The following is a 25,276-nucleotide window of genomic DNA, read 5'->3' as shown; positions in this document are numbered from 1 at the left end:
ATATATTTTTTTTCAATTTCAGCTTTATTGAGGTGTAATTGACAAATTGTAAGATATCTATGATGTGCATCACGGGGATTTGATAAACATTTTCATTTGAAAGGATTCCCCCCAGCTAGTTAATTAACACATCCATTAGCTCACCCGTGTATCTTATTTTTTCCTTTGGTGAGAAGATTTAAGTTCTGCTCTCTTAGCACATTTCAGTTATACAATACAGTGTTATCAGCTATCCTGTTTTACATTTGGTTCTCCAACCTTGGGGGACAGTGTCTTGGGTGAGATATTGGAGGGTGGAATACCGCTCCCTCATCTGAAACGCAGTCTGAGCTGTCCCTTCCCACTTTCTCAGTGCCACGGTTTATGGGATGAAGATGACGTCACCGACAGTGGCTTAGACAAGGAAGAGTCAGATGACGAGCTCTCCCTCAGTCACCGCAGAAGAGCTTCCTCCGATTCTCTGAAATCCATCAACCTGGCCGCATCGGCGGAGTCCGTGCACGTGTCCTTCCCCGAGCAGCCGGCAGCCGTCCGCAGGAAGCGCTCCGCCAGCAGCTCCCAGATATCCCAGAGATCCAGCTTTTCTTCAAACAGGTCCAAAAGAGGTACCATCACGTGGTCCCTGGGCTGGAATAACCCCCCACACTGTCTCCTTTTGCTGGTGCCAGTGAGCCTGAGCAGGGGAGTTTGTTGGGTGCTACAAAGAGAAAGAGATTGTGATGTGAAAAAAAGAGCTTTGAAATCAAACAGACCCAATTTCAAATCCTGGCTCAGCTGTGCGTGTGACCTCGCGCAGTCACATCATTGCTCAAAATGCCTGATTCCTCCCCAGGACGAGGATTTCAGACAATTGTGAAACTGGCCAGTACACTGACTTGTTCCTAGTAAGTGTTGGGCGCATGATAGATTTAGAATCATATCCGGAGATTCTGCTGGGCATGTCCAGAGTGCTGTAAATCACAATTTGTTTCAAAAATCGATTTTGATTTAGTTGATGGGAACTTTTAGCCAAACTCTCTAGTCAATTCCTCAGCTAGTGACTAATTTCTTACTAAACAGTGAGTACAATCAGAAAGCAGACATGCCTTACAGTTTCCACCGTGGAGTAAGTGTCTTTTGCATTTATAGTGCTCCTGTCTGAACCTTTCCAATGCTTGCGTATTCATCTTCAGAATACACTTTCCAGGCAGACACCAGCAGGTCATCTCATATTTGTTTCACAGTTAGAGAATTTAGGACATGACAAAAGTGATCGTGGACCCAATCTGGAAAACCTGCGACCTAGGACCCTGTGTAGCGCTATAAAAGCTGTTCTTGTAATGTCTTTCTTCCTGGGACAAAGATTACGTAACCCAGGAAAGAGCCAGCATGGCGTGTACAAACCCACAGATGAGTTTTACTATGGCCGTAGAGACAAGATGATAGGTTCCGAATCCTCAGTGTCCATCTTCAGCATCTGTGCACGCTCACCCGCTAAAACACTTTCAAGCCGTCCCTCTGCTTTGTGGGCTCCAGGGGCTTCTGCGATATTCGTGTCAACAAACCCATAACTCACAGCCCATGTTGGTTTCTTTTTATTTCTAGGCAGCACAAGCACCCGAAACAGCAGTCAAAAAGGAAGCAGTGTTTTGAGCATTAAGCAAAAAAGCAAAAGGGAGCTTTATATGGAAAAGCTTCAAGAACATTTAATCAAAGCAAAAGCATTTACTATAAAGAAGTGAGTGTGTGAAAACACTTGGGTCCTGTATTTTACTTTAGGGCTGGGGAATTGGTGTAATTATTTCACGTAAACCAGAGGCAAAGAGCATAGAAGTGACTCCTCATATCACAGATATCATCTGCTAAGGCAGAATAAGATGACCCATTATTATATTGTTTTTAAAAATCACTTTTCAGTAAGTATGATTCATTTTTACATCCATTGCATTTATAAATACACTTTTTTGTTTGAACAAGATAAATAATTTCAAGGGCTCACATTGTGTAATTCCAGGCATTATCATGGTAAAGCCTAACTGGACAGAGAGGAATTCGATGTCAAAGTCGGAAGGGCCTTAGAAATAAACTCTCATCCTAGAGAGGGGAAATTGAGGCCCATGGCAGGGAATTGGTTTGTCCAATGTCACACAGCCAGTCTCCAGAAAAATGCACAGGTTACCCCAGGCGTCAGGGACGCAGACAGGCAGCAGACAAAGAATGGGAATGGAAGGTACTGGCTGGCAGTATCTGTCATTCCTCCCATCCTGCCCCCGCCGAAGCAAGTGAGTGGGGGTGTCTGTTTTGCAGGACTCTGCAAATATATGTGCCCATCAGACAGTTCTTCTACAACCTCATCCACCCCGACTACAGCGCCGTGACCGATGTGTATGTGCTCATGTTCCTGGCCGACACTGTCGACTTTGTCATCATTGTCTTTGGCTTCTGGGCCTTTGGGGTAGGTTGGGGGTGAAGGCCACCACACATCCAAGAGTGATGCTGGGCTGTGAAATGCCACTCGGGCCTGAACCTGTTGTCTCCTTCCAGAAACACTCAGCAGCTGCAGACATCACCTCTTCGCTGTCCGAGGACCAGGTCCCTGGGCCGTTTTTGGTGATGGTCCTCATCCAGTTTGGAACCATGGTGGTGGACCGAGCACTGTACCTCAGGAAGACTGTATTGGGAAAGGTCATTTTCCAGGTCATTCTTGTGTTTGGGATTCACTTCTGGATGTTCTTCATCTTGCCTGGCGTGACGGAGAGGTAAGATCTTCAGCGCCGGAGGCAGGGGCCCACTCTGATGCAAATCTGTTTCATAAGGTAATCACCCCAGGTGCTTTGGCACAGCGAAATCGCCAGTCCAGGCAGGGGTGCGGCAGAGCAGCACTGCAGGTAGGAAAAGGGAGAGGTTCCAATTCATATTAAATTCACTGTGAATCCAAAATGTGAACTGAGTCCTCAAAAATATTTTCATTGCATTCTGATATGCATTTTTAGAAGTAGGGTTTTCAGAATAAGAGAGGTGACAGCCCTGATGATCAGAGCAGACCTAGGTGTGTATGTTGGACTGTCTCCACATCTTAGGAGATTCAGAGATGAATTGGAGCATGGCCTTAGGAGCATTATTAAGAGGATTAGATGTCGTGAAACTATGTCATATGAGAAGTGGATGAAAACATGGAGACTGTTTAACTGGTAGAAGAAAATATAGAGGGATGGTGGGGGACAAATGATAATAGTGTGTGCCACAGAAGGTGGCTCTGAGGGTTACATTTAACAGCATTTGGCAAGCTCCGGGCCTGGTCTGGTCTCGACACACAGGGAGGGAAGTCCGTGACTCCAGGACTCTGCTGCCGTTAACACAGCTATCGCTGCCGGTTCAAATGGGTTGGGGGGTGAAAGGAGGGAGGATTTAAAAAGAGCAGCCTGCAGCCTGAAGTTCAGAAGGGAAATCGCTGGTAAGATCCTTGAGGTGGCTGCCATCTTTCTCTCCGTGACCTTGAGCCTCTTCAGTTCCGAATGGGCCGTGTCCTCCTGCACCTCAAAGCCAGACTGTTCCCTCCCCTCCTCTCCTCTCCAAACCATAGTGCTTCTTCCTCCTCACTCTTTAGAGCTCAGGCCAGATGGCATTTCTTCCCACCCCGTGCCTCCCCCCAAGACGGTACTTGGGACCAAGTTTGTGTTAATGCAGGAGCCAATGAAAGGGACAGTTGATAGCAGAGAAACAAGGGAGACTGCAGAGACCAGAGATCGCTGTTATGTGTGAGGGTAAGGTCTGCACAGGGGAGGGTGGAAGTACCCATATGATGTCAGGGGAATGGTCATTGTAATAAACATGTTATTAAAAACTCTTCATGTTTAACATTAATCTGATCCTTTTACCATACCTCGAGTCGTTCATAGACAAGCTTTATGAATAACATGTCGATCAGGCTGGCTAACACCATTTTTGGAAGTGTGAATAGAAAGTAGGGAAAATAGATTTTACTTATGTGGCTCATAAACCAACTCAAATGTAATTCCTAACGAGGAAATCCACATCTTTTCTAACAATGGCTGGAGCTAAATGTCTGTTCTCACCTGACTGTTGAGGCTCCAACTTTCTGATTTTAGTATAAGAATTGCTTTGAAATAATCAATGGTGGCAATGCAAGATATTTTAAAAGGAAAAATCGAATTAGGAGAATTTTTCCTGAGTCTAAAGTAGAACCAACTAAATAAAGGATTGTTACTCAGAAGATCCCTAAGAGCCCAGTAGTCTGCTGTTTTACACTGTATATTGGGAGAGTAAACATACCTCAGACGATAAAAATAATTCAGATTAAGACAAGCTGTTTGTTAAAATATTAAAATTTGTTCATGAGAGTGTTATTTGTTAGTCTTTAAAATAGAGTAAGTATAATTTTCTTTATAGTTATGTAATTATAGCTATGTCTCAACTCAGAGAAATAAACCAAGTTCAACACCCTTGGTAGCTGGATGATGAAAGTTGATTATTTAAAAGCATCAAATAGCCATTCTCCACCAGCCTTCGTAGAAACTCTTAATTTCAGAGAAGAAAGAGACCTTAAAAAGCTTTCTCAACCTACTGTCTAATTGTACAGATTGAGATAGGTGAAACCCATAAAGAAGAGTGATCTTTCCAAAGTCACTCAGCTAATTATTGGTGAGGCCAGATCCCAATCCCAGGCCTCTTGGCCCTACTGTATACTACACATACTGTATACTACACCTACTGTATACTACCCCCTCACCAATGGGAAGTGTCTCGCACTTGTTTCCAAGCAGGTTTTTTTAAAGTGACAGAGCCTGCAATTTCATTGTGCAGTGTGAAAAGGGTGTGATTACTCCAATCGCAGAAGAGGACTCCCAGCCCCAGAGCATGGATCTTTGCCATGTCCTGACAAGGGAGCCCCACAGAGACCAGTGCTTCCAGAAATATGGTGATAGCGAAGCCACGGAGAGTCACTCTAGTAAGGTCAAATCACCAGATAGCTTTGCTTTTCCTGCTTGTGTCAGTTTCCTATTGCTTCTATGACAAATTACCACAAACCTAGGGCTTAAAACAATGCAAATTTATCATTTTACAATCCGGTGGGTCAGGAGTCTGCCACGGGTCTCACTGGACTAAAATCAAGGTGCTGAGAGGGCGGGTCCTGTCAGGAGGCTCTGGGGAGAATCCGCTCCCTTGCCTGTTCCAGCTCCTAGAGGTGCCCATGTTCCTTGGCTGGTGGCCCCTTCCTCCATCTTCAAACCCAGCAAGAGGGGTTGAGTCCTTTTCGCGTTGTGTCTCTCTAACCCTTCTTCCATGGTCACGTCTCCCGCTGACCACAGTGAGAAAGATTGTCTCCTTTAAGGATCTGATTAGCCTGGGCCCACCTGGATAACCCGGGCGATGTCCCCATCTCAAGTCCCTTAACCTTAGCCACATCTGTAGGGTCCTCTCTGCCCGGTAAGGATGACGCGTTCACAGGTTCTGGAGATTAGCACGTGCACGTCTTTGGGTGGGTGCATTTTTCTGTCTGCCATACTGTTTTGCCAGGCTTTTGAAGAGATTAACCACGTAAGAAAACACCTGCCAAAGCAAATCCTGCTGAAATGTTTGTTATGACTGATTGCATGAAAGCTTCTCCTGTAGTGACTTATAAAAGCGTATATTCAGTTCAGTTTCACATTTTCAGTAAACGCACAGCACCTCCTGTGTCCAGGGCAGTAGACCAATGTGAATGAGGCAAGGACCCGGCCCCATTTGGGAAGGCCCACAGAGTGTTCCCCAGGGCTCATGTCACTATGACAGTCACTAAAGCTGTGGCCACAGCTACCATGTCTGCCTTGCTGGATTTCACCAGTGAGCCTCACCTAATGGCCACTCCTAGTGCAATACATTATCCTATCTTTATTTTGAGATATTTAACACGAGATATATTAGCACCAGCAAGCCTTCTGTCTTCATTGCCAGCATGTCAGTGGCAACATAATTTACTGACATTTCAAACCCTGCTGCCATTACTTAACATTCAAAGTTCATTTTTCCTCCTTCAAATATTGTTACTGAAAATTTAATTCATTATTGTTCATATTAATTTAGGTCATATTGTCTAAATCCTTTTCAAAACAAGAAAAGAAGAAATAAACAGTCTTTTTAAGCTATACAGAAGAAAATTATGGCTACTGGTCAGAATACTGAGCATCAGGAAGCTCCAATATCTTGAATAATTAATCTGATAAATGGTTCTTGCTGTGTTCGTGCACGTCGTTTGGTCCACAAACATTCAGTAGTTGCCTACAGGCTACAAAGCACCGTGTAAGTAGGTGCCGTGGGAGACCCAGGGAGGAGTAAGGCGTGACTCCCACCTGCACTGAAACACGCAGAGACGCCAAGGAGAAACTCTTGCAGCACAGGACTCCCTCACCGCCCCTCGTTAGGTTAACATGACCACTTCAGGAACTACAGATTAGCTGTTCCTTATTCCAAGGTGACACATTTTAAGGTTGTAGGAGAGCAAATGTCTACTTTTTTTAATGAGTAAAACATGGATTGGTCCTTTTATAAAGAACAGAAGGTAACACAGTTTTGTGTCTTTGACTATAATTTTGATAGATGCCGAATAATTTTTTCCCGTGCAGTTTTCATATTAAGTCTCTGTAAAATCAAAGGACATTTTCCTGGAGAGCTAAAATAATGTTCTTCTTAATGTTCTACTGATACAGACAGTTCCTGGAAAGAGCAGGAGGATGGATAGTTGACATGGGCTGTCTGTAATATATTTGTTCCTAGCTTGTCAAGTTCTAGGTCATGGTCAAATATAGTTGAATTAATTCATTAGGTCCTGAGGTACCAAAGCTGGATTTCTCTACAGGGGAGACATTCATAAGCAATATTTTTGAGATTTAGTTGTTGAGATCTACGTAAAGATGCCTGGGCTCCCCAGACGTGTAGGCCCACACGTTCCTGGCTTATTCTTAGATCTTGTCAACTAAAGAATAGCTATTTGAATTTTAAAATAACACGTTTTCTTCTAATAACAAAATTAAAAGTTAATAAGACAAATCCAAAATACAACATAAAGAGTAAAACACGGCTTGTGTAAAAAACTTCCAGTATTGCTCTTGAGTTTAAACACAGGGGAGATTATACTAGGTCTTGCTGAGTCACAAGTCTTATTTTTTTATTTCCTTTTTAAAATGTGTACTGGCCATGTTTAAGACTCTTGCAGAATGCTGCATTTATCCAAACTGAAAAATGGCCCTATAGCTCATCATTCTTTAAAAATGGTGTTCCAAATTTTTTTCTATTGTGAAATTTAGTTCCATTAAGTTTTTGCTCTGACTTACGCTAGCATTCATGAACTGCACGACACATTGGGTCTCTTCACGAGTTATTCACCAGGAGAAGGGACTACCGTCTCTATTTTTGAGGACATCATTTTAAAAAGGAAGGTTAGATCATGGAGTCATCGATTTTCAGAGTTAGGGAAAATTTTCAAATAAAGACATTGCTGTCTTGAGAAATGATGGCTTGAGGAACAAACCCCATATCTTGTGAACAGAACTGGAACCAAAATCCAGGTGTCAAAATTTTGTTAATCCATTACCCATCTTTATAGTTGTGTAGCAAAAAAGAATTGGGAGTTCACATTGCAGAATTCTTTCTCTTACATCTTCCAAATTATGTTGTCCTTTTAAGTAAGAAATCCATTTTGTTTTTTCTGTGTCAGGCTTTAATTTGGACCATGGTAGCAGCAGCATTGACATTGGAAGAAATGTTTATAAGTAAATTCACCTAGTAATTTCTTGTAATCATGGCCTAAACAGTGAAGTAATACACTTCATAGTTGTAGATGTACTTGTTAGTTGGGAGCATCAATCACAGGAATTTTTTTAATTATTAGATTTTCTTACCCTACATTTTAGCCTTTGAAGTTATGCACTATGTGTAGAGAATTCCCTACGGTTGACTGAATTGACTTTGAGTGCCAGAGGGGCAATTAGGCTTTTTTTAATACTATGCTGGTGTCCTTTTGCACCAGGAGAGTATTCCATTGCTTCACTTTTCTGATCTTTTACATTTTAGGAAATTCAGCCAGAACCTGGTTGCTCAGCTTTGGTACTTTGTGAAGTGTGTTTACTTCGGGCTGTCTGCCTACCAAATCCGTTGTGGCTACCCAACTCGTGTCCTTGGAAACTTCCTCACAAAGAGCTACAATTATGTCAACCTCTTCTTGTTTCAAGGGTAAGGACTCTCGGCATGCACGTCGCTCCCAGAGGGGAGGCTGGGGCTGAAGGGAGAATGCTGATGGGCAGCAGTGTAGATCCGCATGGACTCTTACAGTGCTTCACAAAAGAACAGTTACACCTCTTCAAACCCCTTTCCATGTGTAGTTGCCACACACCCAGCCACGATATTGTTCTAGGTCATCCACGAGGATTAATTTTCTATTTCTGTATCCTACATACTTACTGTGATAATATTGCAGGAGGAAAATAGATATACATGATCCTTAAGTATTAATACTTCTGCAAAAATGGAACAGGATAATTGGAATCTGGACTATTCCAAATACCTTGGGCATTTTAGGAATACAATAAGTTCACCCATTGAAGAGGGGCATTTATTCCACCTGACACCAACCTGAATGCCACACAACTTGCTTGTTGCTGGTTGGAAGTTAACTACTCAGACGAAGCATATTGGCTCTTCCACGTGAGGATTTCACTTGTAGTATCTCTCCTCTGTTCCCTCAGAAGTTATACCATGATATAGAGGGTCAGGCTACTCATGGCACTGCTCACTCCCTGGTGGCACCAGACCTGGGGACTGGTGACTTAGTCACAAAAGGGTGTTGAACATTCTCAGATGTTGTGAACTGTCATGAGTGGAACGATGTTTCACTTAGTGCCATCCTGGGTGGGGGCCTGACATTTCTTCTAGGGGTTGGGTTAGTGTTCCTCCAACAGAGCTGAGTAGCACGGGGCGCTTTCTGAGTGGTAACTCCGCCACTGTGAGGACCCAGGGATGAACCCCGGTTCTCCAGCTTGGGAGAAGCTCTGTGTCACTTAGCAAATAAGGATAAGTCCCCAGACCTGAGAGGAGCCCAGGCCAACCCATTCCCAGCTGAAACACAAGAGGCTAACCAGAGTCCCATCAGCCTTAGTCATCTAGTAAGTCCGCCAGCTGTGGGCCCTCCTGCCTCCGCTGGTGAGGACTTCCTCTTACTTCTCTCATTTGCCCTCATCTTCCACTTACCTGGTGAATAGTCTTTCCCAGCTCATTCAACAACAAAGCCCCAATAATTGACCAACAGATTCTCATAACATAAACAGATAAATGTTTAAAAAAGTGAAATTGTGGTTATTTGTAGATGATATGATCTTGTATAGAGAAAATTCTAAAGACTCACCCAAAAAACTGTTGGAACTAACCAACAAATTCAGTAAAGTTGTAGGATATAAAATGAACATACAGAAATCAGTTGTGTTTCCATATACTAACAATGAAATCTGAAAAAGAAATAAAGAAAACTCTCTCATTCACAATAGCAGCAAAAACAATAAAATACTTTGAAATAAATTTAACCAAAGAAGAGAAAGATTTATACAATGAAAACTACAAGACTTTGATGAGAAAAATTGCAGAAGACACCTTCAAACTTCTTTAAAAAAGGAATCCAAATTTGTTAAGACCATCTGCCCAAAAGAAAGGAATGGAAAATACCAAACCCTATATTGGACTTACAATGAAAATCAGTTGTATTCCAAGTTGGATTTTACCATAAAGATCACCTTGAGAATTTTTTCTGTCACAAGAGCTAAAACAATAAGGAACTACATGAGCTGCCAGCGTTGGCCCGGTGATAGGGACCATCCCACAACCGTGTCTCTAACAATACGTGGTTTCTGCCAGGTTCCGCCTTGTTCCGTTTTTGACTGAGCTGAGGGCCGTGATGGACTGGGTGTGGACAGACACGACCTTGAGCCTCTCCAGCTGGATCTGTGTAGAGGACATCTATGCTCACATATTCATCCTGAAGTGTTGGCGGGAGTCAGAAAAAGTAAGTCAATAAAAATGCCTTATTCTTGTTTGTTTCTCTTAGATATATGCTGGTTATAAGATTAATGTGAATTTCTGCAAGTATTATGGTCAAATAAATGGAGACGGGGCAAAAACTACCAGGCCCTATAAAAAAAAGTCCCATTGCTTTCCACCCTGCTGGAGTTGGGAATTGGGGACTTGCTGCTGCCTTAGCCAGCAAGAGCATCCAGATGTGCTCTTCCTTTGGCAACTGTACATTATAGTTATTTTAAAAGGAAGAAATGATATATTGGTGGATGACCCAGTAATTTTTAAATGGCTCACCTGGGAGCAGGAGGGAGTGTGGTATGTAGAGAACTGTGGGGGCAGGTGACTTGGACTCTGGCTCACCTTCTCATTTACTCTGCGATGAGGGACAATTTAACTTCTGTGCAAAGGAAATTGAAATGCAAATATTTGCTTATTCTAAGGTTCAATTATGGGTAAAATTACTATTGTTTATTGGATTTTTCAAAACTTTGAGATGTGAAACAGGAGTTTTTGCATAATAGCAATAGAAATACCCAAAAAACATTAGCCAAGGTGGTATGAAATGTCTTTTTTCCTCATCTTGAGAATACCCTCTTTGGAAAATTCCTCCCTACTCCATATAATTTCTGGTGTGTTCTGCAGCTTCTTCTGCGAGTTTCAGCTTTGAAGTCATGGGACCCATTGTAGTGTGGCCTCTGTGTTAATGGGGTTTGTGGGAGTGCAGAGGATGGGGAGTGGCAGTATACTTAAAATCATACTAGCTCATCCTGATTTTTAAGGAGCAAAAGGGTTGAGACGATGACAGAACATGAGAGCCAGTCTACCAAAGGGACATTGAAGGTAGCAGTCAAGGTGACAGTGGGTCTGGAAATCATGACATATGAGGAAAAGTAGGAAGAACCAAGAGTTATTCAGTATGAAGTAGAAAAAAGTGGGGGGAGGCAAAAATAGTAGCTGTTTTTAACTATTTGAAATATTGGAAAACAGATGAAAAATTCAAATTAGGTTGTAAGACTCATGAAAACAGAATTAAGACAAGTAGGCAAAAGCTCCAGTAAGTCTCAATGGAACATGAAGAACTTTCTAATAATCAAAGCTACCTCATCACAGACAGGCCACCTCTGGAGGTCTCCCTCCAGTTCCTGGAGCCATTCATTCAACAGGGGTTGTATCAGTTGTCAATTGCTGCTAACAAGTATCTCAAAACTTAGTGGTTTAAAGATAACCATTTTTTCTGCTCACAGTTCTGGGGGTCAGCATTTTGGGCTGGGTACCACTGGGCAGCCTTGCCTGGCATCACTCCTGTAGCTGCCATTTTGGAGGGAGCAATCATAGGCAAGGGAAAGGCAAGAGAGAGAATCAGTTCAAGAGAGGCAAGTCAAGAGGATGATTTCAGAACAAGAGGATCTGAACCTTTCTGAGATGGTAAGCAAAAGACCAGAAGAAAAAAGAAAAGTAAAAGTTCTTAGGATCAGAGGCAAAGGAGGAAGATCCAGATGGGGATCCGGAAAGCGTAGAATGAGAGGCAGGGAAATGGGTCAGCAGTGACAAAGAGGAACTGCCGTCCCACGAAGTTGAGGGGTGGAGGGCGGCAGCAGTGAACAAACTCATGCCAGATAGCCTGTCTTCTCCACAAGTAGACAAGTTCATCTGTTGAGAGCAAGAGTGAGAAAAGGCATTCTGAGTCCCCAAGCCTGCCCACAGGCTGCCAGAAACGATGAGGCGTCGCTTCCCCTGGATGAACGGGAGCGGGCTCTTTACAGGTGGGTTTCTGAATCCGAACTCCTGTAACTCTCCCACACAGAGGCAGGGCCATCTTTCATGTGAGCATCTGTGGCTGCCCTGTTCCTTGGCTCATACATGATTTTCACCGCCTTTGAGCCAACAGATGACAACAGTCTTTTTCTTTTCTCCCCCTCAAAGCCCCCAAGTACATAGTTGTATACTCTACTTGTGGACAACATTCTTCATACTGTAGTGAGGCGGTCACACCCAATGCCCGTTCTCCTTATGAAGGACAGAGTCGTTCTGGCCCAGAACACTAGTCATTCTCGCCCAATCGAAGACTTGCAATTATCCTTTTTATTTTATCTTTAAGAAGTAAAAAGCCTCATTTTAATGCATCACATCTACTTAAATATATACTTCTGTCTTAGGCTAAGTTGATGGCTGTTTCAGAACATCTGCTTTTTAAGTCAAGCATGGTAAAACTTCCTGAAAAAGGTACATATTAAGGGAGTCTATGGGCATCTGGCACTAGTTTCTACTCTACGCCATCAGAGACGAAACATTACCAGTGACAATCACTTGTCTAGTACGAAGTGGAAGAGTCAGCTTCTTTTAAAGTTAGTTTTGGGGGATTATTCCATGTCGACTGTAATATGCTCCTGGGACTTTATGAATATACTTTCTGAAGCAAGGACAATTTCCTGAAAGGCAAATTGCTCGCATGAGCACACACAATGCAGGCCGCTCGCTCCTAGTCACATTTTACAATCACTCCATGTAGCCATCTCCTGAAACATTGCAGGAAGCTGGCTGGAAGTGTAGCCCGACAGAGACGCAGGAGAGAGCTGACTGTCCCAGGAAGGGGAGGACGGAGCAGTGCAGGACGTGAAGGGGCAGTCTCTTTGGAAAGTGAGGGGAAAAGTGGCCTCATAGTTAGAGACAGATCTGAAGGCCTTGGCCCTGTTCTCTCCTGGGAAATGCAAGGAGGGTTGAGCAGGAGGAGGGACGAGATGGGTGGGGGTTCTGGGGACTTGGAGATGAGCCTTCAGGAAAGCAACTGTGTGGTCCCACTTGAGGCAGAAGAGGAGACCCGAGCTGCTCTTGGCAGAGATAAGATAAATCTCCTTTAATTCACACGACTCTTCGCTATGGAATGCAGGGGTGCTGTCGGAGTGGGAGGAGTGGCCTATTGTCTAAACTTGCCTCACCGAGAAAATCATGAAAGAGCAAACCTACATGTGTGTGTATGCATATAGGCGTGTGCGTGTGTGCATTATGTGTATGAATATATATTTCAAATATTTAAATAGTAGACTCTAGTTTTTCTTTCAAAATAGAAAATTATAACCAACAGTATCAAATTCCAGAGCAAAAATATCGAAACACACTGCCGTGATCTGAACTTCACACAGCTTCCACAGAGCAGCGTCATCTAGAAGCATTATCTTATGTGCACTCGGTGTATTCTGTTCCCCATCCTGGCTCTCCTCTGCCCTCCACTGCAGCCCCCTGTCCTCATGTTTCCAGACCCATCTCCCACAATCACTAAGTGTCGAGGCTCGTAGAGCCTTTGTAGCAAGGTCCTTTAAAGTTCTTGAGAACATCTATACTGACTCCCAGGCCTCTCTCTGAGTTTGTGACCTAGCGCTCAGTGTCTACAAGTAGAATGTGGATTCTCTTTCCTTACCTTAACCTATTGAAACGAACCGATGTCCCTGAGGGAGTGTGAGCCCCAGGGTAACAGGCCGGGTTGGGGAGTGGGGATGGCCACCATGCAATGTATATAGCCTAACCTCCAGGGTAACCCTGGAAGAAAACTGGTCACTGCAAAGCCACAAAGAACTAGGAATGCACGTATAGATCTGAAGTAGCTTTAATACCAGACAGCAAGCTAGCTCCTTCCACCTTGTGCAGAGTCTCTAAGCTCAGTGCTTGGTGAGTCCTTAATAAAAACAATAGAAGTGATTCCAGCCCTACCGGCACACTGCTCTTGTATGAGAGAGCAAATCCCTCGTGTGACACACACACCTACCCCCATCAATACACACCTACCCTCCCTCCAACACCACCCCCAGAAGAGCACCCAGCGAGGGCCTGTGCAGAGTCACGGTGGCCCAGAGAAGGCGCTTCTGATCCTACACATCTTATTGTAGGATGTGAAAAACAACATCTTGGACAACCTGTGTCATGAGTAAAATTAAAAATGTTTTTCCACCCACCAAGGGCAGGAAGAGATCAGTTGAAAGGCATAGCTTTTGAATATTCAGAAATTTAAAGTCAAATGTCTTTCTCCTGCATGATCCCTTCAAAGCAGAACCACCGTTCAGCAGAGTCCTTGACCTGTGGGCCACTGGCATGACCCACACGGCCATTTTAAGGAGAAAGGCACTTAGGCTGTGGCGGTCCCTAGTGGTACTTCCTGGTACAGCGAGCTCATTACAGCCTCACGTCACTACCTAACTTCCTACCAGGTGGGGACAAGACTGCTCTCCCCAGTTCAGAGCAGGCAGAGCAGAATCGGGACTGAATCCAGTCGCCCCCCTTCTCCCCCTGGGATGGCACTGAGCCTTTGGGAACTCTTCCGTTGCAGAGATACCCTCAGCCTCGGGGGCAGAAAAAGAAGAAGGTGGTAAAGTATGGCATGGGGGGCATGATCATCGTGCTGCTCATCTGCATCGTCTGGTTTCCTCTTCTCTTCATGTCCCTGATCAAGTCTGTCGCTGGAGTGATCAACCAGCCCCTGGATGTCTCCGTCACAATCACCCTGGGAGGGTACCAGGTAATGGCTGTGCACTTCTCCCGGTCTCACCTACCTGCTGGCACCTCACCTGCCACAGGTGTCTTTCCTGATAACCACCCACAGGACGTGTGGTTAGGTTTTGCAAGTCCGTATTTCCTATTTCAATTTTGACTATGTGATGTTTGAAATAAGGTGCACGAGACAGTGAAAGAATAGCTCTGTTTTGTTTTTGAGCACATGCATAGTTCCTTCCAAAAGAGATCTCTGAGACCAGTTGCCGTTGGGTACTCAATGGGTGATATACGTGTAAATGTTTTTCTTTATCCCAGGATGCAGAGAACAGCTTTGGAATATTGACAACACTGTATACCTTTGTTTTCCAGCCTATTTTCACGATGAGTGCCCAGCAAAGCCAGTTGAAAGTTATGGACCAGCCAAAGTTTAATAAATTTATAAAAGCTTTTTCTAGGGACACTGTAAGTAAATGCATATAATAGATCTCTATGAAGATCTTTCACCTGGGTGAGCGTCCTGGTTGTCATATTTGTCACTGTTTGCCATGCCTGTGGTGGTGGGAAGGACTTTTCAGAGATTATCAATTATACCCAGCAGCTTCCTGGCCACTGGCCACTTTGATAATCTGAGACCTTATATCTATATTATTGAACAGAGTGTTAACAAACATAATTTTAATTCAGAACATTTTGATGTAAGCACAACAGATGTTGATTCTTTTTAAATTGTGAGAGATATGGATCCCTTTGACTGGTAGATCTGCCCTGGAAATCTATCTTAATGAAAGAATTCAAAATATGGGGAAAGCTCTGTGCAGGCACCTGCTCCTGAGAGCATTCTCTGCAGTAGTGAAAACCAGCAGCAACTTGAGGGTCCAACAAGGAGGAGCTGGTTGAATAAATAACGGCAGGTGTACTTCGTGGATTTGTTTGGCACTGGCTTCCGGGGTGTTCGGTGGGGGAGAAGGGGTAGCACTTTTTATTTTATTTACATGCCATGCTGTCTGAATATTTGCCAAGCAACCTGTCTTGTAATGAAAAATAATCATTACAAAGACTACACATGGCAGGAAAATTTGTCAAGATAAAACGTAAATGAAAAGGTTATACAATATTATTTTTTAAATGATAAAAAAATCAGATACTCATCTCTTGCTGCATAAAACAGTGATAAGATTCTGGTGGCAGAGTTGTGCCTGATGTAATTCTTTTCTCTACATCCCAAACTTCTAATAATATGCTAACATGATTTTTCATAATTAAAATTTACTTTACAAATAATGCTTTTTATTTAAAGAAAGTGATTAGGCAAACTTTTCTCTTTTGTAAAATTATCCGCCTATAATGCACACTGTCAAAACTAATCTTGAAGAATGAGCAGCTATGGGGCCAGGGCCAGGATGTCCTGGGTGTGTTAAATTTGACTCTCTCACAAGAGACGTTCCCCAGTAGTTGATAGATTTCCTTCTTAGCGGGGAGGAAAAGTGACACTCAAGCATCTGTCTTTTCTTTACTGTTTAATTAGAATGACTCCACAGCTGCATTGCTGTGGCAACACCACCCCTGGGTTTGGCGACGTGACTGCCCGTACCTGTGGGAGCACAGTTAGTACAATGGAACGCCGAGACAGTCCATTATAGAGATTTTCCTTTCATAGGAAGAAATCCTCTCTATGCAGTCAGTTACAAGGAAGAGTGATCACTTTCCTTATGTATCATCACGTATGTGATCTATTTATGCATGTATATTTGTGCGCATACAGGGTGCTATGCAATTTCTGGAAAATTATGAAAAAGAAGACATAACAGTAGCAGAACTGGAAGGAAACTCAAATTCTTTGTGGACCATCAGCCCTCCCAGTAAGCAGAAAATGATACACGAACTCACGGACCCCAATAGTAGCTTCTCTGTTGTTTTTTCCTGGAGTATTCAGAGGTAGTTACTGTGCTTCCATGCATGATTTCCCCCTTTCCCCCATCTAAACTCAGGGCGGGGGTGGGGTAGAAGGATAGAAGAATTCCGGTAATGTGGATCTTGGTTGACACTGCATCTTGGGAATACCCATTTGATGCTAAAACTAACATTTTTATTTATTAAGTAATGACTTGCTTGGGAATCATTGACAAAACTAAGAACTTCTTCAGTTTCCCTTTTTTCTGCTAACTTCAGTTTTTAAAGAGAGGCTGGCAATGAGTTCTGCAAACAAGAGAGAGAGGTAGAAAGAAAAGAAAGAGGTGATGATTATAAAATGAAGCAGAGTCTGGGTGAATTCTAAGATTTCTCTGAAAGGTTGAAGTTTTGTCTTAATAATAAAGAACTTGCAGCCTCTGGAGCCTCGGCTGCTCACTCCACGCCTCCGACACCAGGGAAGCCCTGGGGGATCTGTCCTCCAAGCGTGACTGTGAGAGCAGCCTGGCAGCCCCAGGATGGAGAGCTGAGGAGCTTCCTTTCCACCTAAGCTGAGCCCATGGCAGCATGCAGCCACTGCTTCACTTCTTTAGACAGAGCGTGTCTTAGGAAAAGTTCTTGCAGCCAAAAGCTGGACACGTTAACTGTGTCGCTTGGGGGCCTCGAGGCAGGACAGGAGCCAATGAGTTTTCTTTCTGTAATCACACTCCTGTGACAGGGACTCTGGGCAAGCTTATTTGGTCAGGGAAGTGATAGGTCCATTTGGGTCCACAATACCAGCTTCTTGGAATTCAGAAAGAATCACGATAGATAGAGAAGCAGGCTTTTCCAATCTACAGGGAATTTACAAGGAAACGGTAAAGAATATTTCAAAGTGAGCTGTTCAGAATTTAAAGAACTCCTTCTTTAATCTTATTTTCTCCTTTCAAATGTCCCCAATTCCTCACACGGAATTCTGTACTGCCAAAAATTTACTTCCTAGCCTTTTCTTTGAAGAGCTACCAAAACAAGAACAATAACAATGAAAATTAAAAATCACCCTGATTGAACAATCTTTTTAAAACATGTGGAGACTAGCTTGATGGGGTTACTGTAAACAGTGTTGGGAAACCCCTGTCAGAGGTCAAGATGGTTTCTCTGTGAGTCAGCGGACTCTGTCCTCGCCCGCCTCTGTTCTGGAGGGGTTTGTGTTGTACTAACTTGGTTGTCTAAGAGGCTGGACATAAAGGTGAGGCAGACACACAGGGTTGGGTTGACACTTGTGAACCCAGTGAAAACTTGGTGAGATTAATAAAATGAAGAATCACGTGAATTTTTAAATCTCTCTTCCCGACTTCTGAATAATCACTGACATTGAACTCTTTTTTTTTTTTTTTTCACAGAAACATGAGTCTGGGTGCAAAAGCAGAAATAGCAACAGATAAGCTTTCCTTTCCTCTTAAAAATACTACCCGAGAGAATATAGCTAAAATGATAGCTGGCAACAACACAGAAAGTTCCAAAACACCTGTGTAAGTTGACTGTTGGTATTAACACAGCTTCAATAGATGTGTCTATCTGGTACCTAAGCTCCATCTACAAATGCTTGTGTTCAAGAACCTCAGTAACTGAGCAAATTTCTGTTTGGAAGCCTCATTGTGCTGGATTAAAGCAACCCCATTTCTTCCTTCCTGCTCTCCGTCCACTCACACAGGGAGGGTTGATCGCATCTCTGGGTAGCAGGCCTTGCTGAATCTGACCATAAGCACCAGAAGCCAGGGAAAGACCCTGTGGGACCCTCTGCTACTGCTACTCCTGCCCCAGGGTCACTGGATGCCTGGCCAATGAATGGGGGATGAAGGAAGCCAAGGGGGAAAAGGAAATTCGGGGGGAAAAACTACATTTTAACATATTATCCTGCCGTACAAGTACTCCACTTCAAACAATCCAAACCGTGATGTATAGATTCTGACATGAGAACTAGCAAGAGAAAAAGATGCTATTGGCGTAAAACTGCCAAGTGGAATATTCCTGACGTCCCCCAGGCTTGCCCAGGCTGCCCTCCAGTCTGCCCGGCCCTGTTTTAATGCAGTGACGATAGGAAGCGCCCTGATGCAGTCCTCAGATGTGTCCCCAAGACAGCCCTTGTCAATCGTTAAAGTGGAGGGGCCCTTGAAGATCGTCCAGTCCCTGCATCATTTCCTGGTGAGAACACGGGTCTAGAGAGGCAAAACGGCCTCAGGCCAGCTCGCCCACCGCAGAAGCAGGGCCGGGCCGGGGTCAGCAGGTCTCTCCTCAGCCCTCACTCTGCGTGAGCAACTCATGCAGGCCACTTGATTATAGATATTTTTGAAATCCTAAAACTTAAAATTAGAAGAGTGCTCAATGCGATTGATGAGAGTTACAGGATCCTAGCAAGAAAGAGCCCCGAGCTTCAGGAACAGTCACAGACAGGGGAAAATGTCTGTAGCAGGTTTTAAGCCATTAACTAGCTGGTGTACAGAGTTCACATGAGGATCTGGAGAGAACCTGGTGAACTCGCTCAGCCTCAGAGAAGTCTGATTATAATGGAAACGCATAAATTATGATGACTACATGTTGCGTAGATGTATGAAGACTCTCGCCATTATTTGTTTGATACGAGGTCAAAAATAACAACAAAAAATCAACTTTATGTGGGTAAACCAACTAAAACTTAATTACCTCCTTTTTTTTCTTAATGCACAGGACTATAGAAAAGATCTACCCGTATTACGTGAAAGCACCCAGTGATTCCAACTCAAAACCTATAAAGCAACTGTTATCTGGTAAGAATGAGAAGGAATTGTTTCAGAAATTTTTTTAGTCCTTCTTTCATTCAACTTCTACAGTTTGCATTTTCAGCCTTTATCAAGCTCCTTTCTGGTTTATTTCCCTGTGTGACACGGCTTGCAAGAAACCTAAGACTGCCAGCTGCCTTCGCCAGCCAGAAGGAGTCATGTGCTCATCCAGGAGCCATATTCTTCATTTTCATTGATATAGAACACTCTGTCTTTCATTGATATACAACAGGATTGACTTAGATCCACGTTTAGTGACTTTTACTACTGATTAATCTGTCTGTTTACTTGTTTCTGTTAGCAGCCATACTTTTGGCAGAAAACTGTCTCATACAGTGTTAAATATGAAGGCTCCCTCCCTCCCCCCAGCCAATAAGAACAATAAAAAGACAGCAGGAATGTACTTGATTCAGCCTAAGGGTGATTAAATTCAATAGTCCTACTCTGAGGACTATATCTTCCCAATATAACAGTGATGGTAGCGAATTGGTATTTTTGGACTCTTAATTATCGAGCACTGTGTGACTTAATCAATTACCTGGACCAGAGTAGATGTATACACCTGGGAAAGGTAGAAGGACAATGCAGTTATCCAGTTCATGTGCATTCATTGCCGACATGGATCACTTACTGTCACCAGGCAGTGTGCTGGGCACTGGAGACCAGGCTCTGCATGGCTCGCGTTTAGCTGGAAAGACAGAGATGTAAGTAAACAGTCAGAATCCCCATGGAGATTGCCAGAAATAGAGGCAGGAAAGAAGGCCGGCGGAGGACAGCACTGGCTGGCCCCCACATCTGTATGCTCTTCTTCCTCGACGGTAAAAACATATGTCTCGCAAGGTAATTGCAAGATGCATTGAGAACCTGGTACAGTCCTCCCTTGGTATCTGTGGGGGATTGGTTCCAGGACCCCCGAGGACACCAAAATCCAGATGCTCGAGTCCCTTATGTAAAATGGGGCAGTATTTGCATATAACCTACCCACATCCTCTTGTTTACTTTAAATCATCTCTGGATTACTTACAGAGCCCACTACAAGGTAAATGCTGTGTAAATAGTAGTTATACTGTATTGTTTAGGGAATAATGACAAGAAAAAAAGCCTGTACACGTTCAGGACAGATGCAACCATCATAGGCCGTTTCGATCAACCGTTGGTTGACTCCGCAGTTGCAGAAGCCAGGGATACAGAGGGTCAACTGTATTTCCCTTTCAATCTGGAATAGTTCTAGAAATGTTTGGTCTGACATTACAGACTGCCCCACAATCAGTCATTACCCCTGAAACGTTTCTGTCCCTCAGCAGGCTCTGCCCTGCCGCGTTACCTCAGCAGGTCATCTCCTCCTGCCTTCCCAGTGGGTCCCAGCCGGCCAGGGGCCACTCCTTCAGCCTCCTTTCTCTTCTTGGCAAAACATCTTGTATTTTCACAGACCCCTTCTTTCTTCCCTTCAGCCTCAAATAAAGATGTGTCCTCTCTCCCTTGCAAGGTCAGCCTTTCCCTGTGCCCTGGGTCCCATCCCCTTCCTGCCTTCATCCGTGCAGCATCCTTTATCCACCTCCTCTTTGACCTGTGCTGTGCCTCTCCCCACACTGGCTTGTCTGCCTGTGAATGATCTAAACTCCAACCTACAAAGTCCCTGTTCCCCAGACCACGTGGCTTTGGTGTTCTCAGATCCTGCCTACAGCTTATCTGATGAGCTTTACTGAGGTATTTCTGATCTTGACCACAAGGTATATTTAGCAGAGGCTAATGGTTATCACCAGTTTATGGGTGAGGAAACTGAGGCTCCAAGTGTGAAGGTTATACAACCGGTATGTGCAAGAACCAGATCCAAACTTGGCCTATCTGGGCCCGGGGCCAAATTTCCCCTCAGAACTGTCTCTGGACATCAGAACCAACATTATTCCTGTCCCTAAGTATTCCGAGTGGTTCACATTCTTCCTGGGTGAGGACTTTATCTTTCTCAGTTTCCTGCCTTTCTTCACTCTCCATCATCCATCCATCTATCCATCCATCCATCTAACAAACAGGTGTTTATTGCCAGGCACTGTCCTAGACTCCTCTGATCTAGGAATTTGGCGTGAGATAATGCAGACTTGGTTCCTGCCTTCATGGAGTTTGCAACCCACCGCCATGTTTCTCAGTGGAAGCCCTATTATCATTGGTAGGGGTGGCTCTTCTTAGAAAGACGTATATAGTGTAGTTCTAAGCTGTTTGTTTGCCTTATCTTCTACTATTCTTTCACAATCACCTTATGCTTCAACAAAAGCAATCATTGATCATACATTATGGGTTTTCAGAACTTTGCAGAACTTCATGCCATCAGTCTTCACTGAAAGGGTCTCCTCTCCCCACTCCATCTCCACCTATTGAAGTTCTCACTCAGCAAAACTCAGCTCAGAAGGCATCTCCTCTGGGAAGCCCTCATGGGTCATACCAACCAGGAACGATCTCTCCAAGCTAACAGACCTTGTCAGTGCGGGCCCTTGGGTGGTTGCCACATGCCCTTAAATTGTGCTCATGTCCATGGTCTTTCCCACTGAGATAAGGAACCATGCTGTATGCAACTTTGTAACCTCTAGCACCTAGCCTTTCTCCTAGAAGACACTCAGTAAATCCTAGTAATATGTATGAATCAGTCAATTCAATCAAGAGTCAATGATTTGGGTTTTTAAATGTCTAAGTAGTTATTTGGAATAATTAGCACAGGGGATCTTTCACTCCCCCCTGTGATTTGGCTGCCATGCACATGTAGCAACAGTGACTAACCTCATTAGTGAACAAGAGAAACCCCGTTCACCCCTAGTGCACGCTCTTCCTTTTCCTCTTGCATTGCTAGCATGTCCATATGTCCTTCTTGTCCTGGAACCATGTGCTTTGAATGGTAACCAGGTTTTGGCATCTGAGAACTGTTGATGTGCATTAAATCCTAAACTTCTCAAACTAACTTGCTTTTATTTTTCTCCTCTTCCAGAAAATAATTTCATGAACATCACCATCATTTTGTCAAGAGATACTTCAACTAAATCTAACAGTGAGTGGTGGGTTCTCAACCTGACTGGAAACAGAATATACAACCAGCATGCTCAGGCCTTGGAGCTGGTGGTCTTCAATGACAAAGTCAGCCCCCCTAGCCTGGGGTTCCTGGCTGGCTACGGGTAAGAACTCTTTTAATGGTTAATAGTTACAAGAGTCTACCTCTGTGTCCTATCAAGTTGAGGACGGTAGGCCTTTTATCTTCTTAGAGTTCTCGAATTTTATAGTTGGAATATTAAAATTCACATCTCTTTGGGCCTTCATTTTAAAAAATAAGGAAACAGTGTCCCAAAGAAGTCAAAATGCCTTGTGTGAGTCACACCATTAATGACAGTACTAGAAGCCACATTTCCAGCTTCTTAACTCTACACCTTTCCTATTGTAGCATAGTTTGATGCATTCAGGGTTTAAACTTAGAATTTGGCATAGATTTCTGCTTAGATTTCCTTCTGACCTTAGCAGATATAGGATCAACTAGAAATCACACTTTTGGACATAACCAATGTTACCATTTCACCACGTTCTGAGGCTTAAATCTTAGGACACACACATTCCCTACAAGACACAAGTGGAAAGTTTTCTGTTTCCCAGAACAAGCCTCTTAATAAATCATTGTCTATCCAGGATTTTATCATACAAATGAACCTCCATACAGTGGTGGATGGCAATTAGACTTTGAGTGGTGAACACAACTTAGTCTTCACAGAAATTGAAACATAAACCTGTTAAAGTGAAAAGTGCTAGGTACAAAAAGTGTATGGTGCAACTGCATTTCTACCAAATACAGCATGTGGTCTATGCATACAATATATGCAGAAAACCAGCTGAAGTTCATACGTGAAACCGTTAGCATTGATTATTTCCAGGAAGTGAGATTTCAAAGGACTTTCATTTTTCATGCCTACAGTTCTATAATAGGTCAATGCTTTTTTACGAAGAACATAAATTACCTTTTTAATCAGAAAAAAAATAAATGTTTTCACCAAAGGGAAGAAATTTAAGCTTTCATAAGTTTATCACATCTTCTGTGAAGTTTGAGGAAAATGTTATTTTTTCTTTTAGACACGTCCAATAGTACACGTTTAACTGCTAAGTACAATTTCTACTTAATTTTTTTTCAGTATCATGGGACTATATGCTTCGGTTGTCCTCGTGATTGGGAAGTTTGTCCGTGAATTCTTCAGCGGGATTTCTCACTCCATCATGTTTGAGGAGCTTCCAAATGTCGATCGAATTTTGAAGTTATGCACGGATATTTTTTTGGTTCGAGAGACAGGGGAACTGGAACTAGAGGAAGATCTCTATGCCAAATTAATATTCCTGTATCGTTCACCAGAAACCATGATCAAATGGACCAGGGAAAAAACAAATTGATACCTTAGGACACAGACTGCAAGTCAAGTTAACATTTGAATTTTCAGAAAAAAACAAAGCACAATATTCTCCTAAGAGCTAAACATTTCTAGTCTGATGGAAATGGTTTCTCTTCTGGCAGGTGGCCAAAAGGAGTCGACTTCCTTTTGCAGTCCAAGCTACCTTGCAAGTTAAGGCGCTATTGAAAACGTTATTTGTAATTCCATTTCTCTGCAGTCAGGGCTACTTGCTTTATGTTTAGTCAACGGTGTCTTGCGTTCTGATTGACTATGTGAAGGAATCATTTATGGCTCTGCTCCCTCAGAGAAACAGAAGAGAAGAAGGAAGAGGAGAGACTCTCATGTTCTCCCGTGTGGGCTCGCACCCCTCCTGCAGAGATGCCGTCAGGCGGTGTACAGGGCTCTGTCGCCCAAGGGGGATCTGCTGGGAGGAGAACAGATGGGCCTTGGCGCACCCAAAAGGCCACAGCAATAGGAGGCTGAGAACTCCTGAGCAATTCTGAGGGGAGAGAGGGAGGGAGCCGATGGCCGTGAAGATGCCCTTGGAAGGACAAGCCTCATTCTAAGCAAAAAGATAACATTAGTGACACTCTTACTGCCTTATCTTAACTGAAGACTCATAAGACATCTTTCCATTAAACACCAGTGACGTCTCAGGAAAAAAAAAAAAAAAAGCAGCAAAACAAGTATGTGGACACCGGCTTTGCTGAGGCCCAGCTGGTGACGCCCGGCAGTGGTGGTGGCTGTTCTGCCTCAGAGAGTGGCCGCTCCTCTGCAACACGGACACAGGTAGACAGATACGCGTGCTGCCCCGCTGGACCTGGAACCCTGCGACTTTGTAGGTTTGCTCCCTGAGGTCCTGAGCTCTCCTACCTTTCCCCAGCCCTCAACACGCTTTTCCCCATTTCAATGATTTAAGGCAATGGTTTTTCCAATATGTGACATTTTCCTCCCTGTTTTTCAGGTATATCAAAGAGTTTACATATTCCAAATCACATTTTTACATCTGAGACGGGTTTTTTAAGTTCATAATTATGAAAGAAATATGTATATTGAGCTTGGGGAAATAAAAAATGGCCTTTTCTTAAATTATTATTATTATTGATAATACAACCTCTTCATTAAATAGCAATGTAGCATGAAAACTTATGATTGAAATGTAGTTTTCATTCCATATTAAAATACAGTTTCTGAGAGGAATCATTGAATGGACTAGAATATGTCAAAGAAAGGATCTTATGTAGTTTGGGTTCAGGACTGACTTAAAATAAAGCACATCTTGCAAAGTCCTTTTAAGAATACCCCTCCTTCTGCCTTTTTTTGCATGAAATAGGAAAAGTAATTGTTTTCAATATTGTGTGCAAGGAGTTAAAAAAATTAACTGAGATAAGAATCCACTTCTTGTTGTTGTTATTGATTTTCACATGTGGGTGCTCTATATGAACAGCATGAAGAGGAAATGACCGGTAACAAATTGATTTCCAAACAGGAAGCTATTACAGTGAACGTGGAGCTTTAAAAAAGTAGCAGAGTACAAATGGTGCCAGTGTCTTCTAGAGAATTGGCGCGTATTTGTTCTCAACCGTGAAAGCCGGAGCCCTTCCACCCTGCCTGCAATAAACGCTTCACTCATTTTAACAA

General features: G+C 43.4%; 1 protein-coding gene across 12 annotated transcripts in view; it reads left to right on the top strand.

Moving 5' to 3' along the window:
* PIEZO2 (piezo type mechanosensitive ion channel component 2) overlaps positions 1-24,934 on the top strand; it is a 418,984-nt gene extending 394,050 nt beyond the window's left edge. For 10 of the 12 annotated variants that reach the window (XM_070627457.1, XM_070627464.1, XM_070627459.1 and 7 more), the window contains 13 exons: positions 353-605; positions 1,585-1,717; positions 2,287-2,434; positions 2,524-2,738; positions 8,050-8,208; positions 9,880-10,027; positions 14,357-14,545; positions 14,890-14,982; positions 16,283-16,455; positions 17,811-17,939; positions 19,135-19,214; positions 22,201-22,384; positions 23,384-24,934. In XM_070627457.1, coding sequence (XP_070483558.1) covers positions 353-605; positions 1,585-1,717; positions 2,287-2,434; positions 2,524-2,738; positions 8,050-8,208; positions 9,880-10,027; positions 14,357-14,545; positions 14,890-14,982; positions 16,283-16,455; positions 17,811-17,939; positions 19,135-19,214; positions 22,201-22,384; positions 23,384-23,636 — 2,157 coding nt within the window. In that variant the 3' untranslated portion in view covers positions 23,637-24,934. The remainder of the gene's footprint in view (positions 1-352; positions 606-1,584; positions 1,718-2,286; positions 2,435-2,523; positions 2,739-8,049; positions 8,209-9,879; positions 10,028-14,356; positions 14,546-14,889; positions 14,983-16,282; positions 16,456-17,810; positions 17,940-19,134; positions 19,215-22,200; positions 22,385-23,383) is intronic. The other 2 variants (XR_011541935.1, XR_011541934.1) reach the window with 1 other exon arrangement.
* The last annotated feature ends 342 nt before the right edge of the window (positions 24,935-25,276 follow it).

This window comes from Equus przewalskii, chromosome 7, assembly GCF_037783145.1.
Source record: "Equus przewalskii isolate Varuska chromosome 7, EquPr2, whole genome shotgun sequence".
Taxonomy (NCBI): Eukaryota; Metazoa; Chordata; class Mammalia; order Perissodactyla; family Equidae; genus Equus; species Equus przewalskii.
Note: the sequence above shows the minus strand (reverse complement) of the source record. Positions and strands in the feature narration are given on the sequence as shown.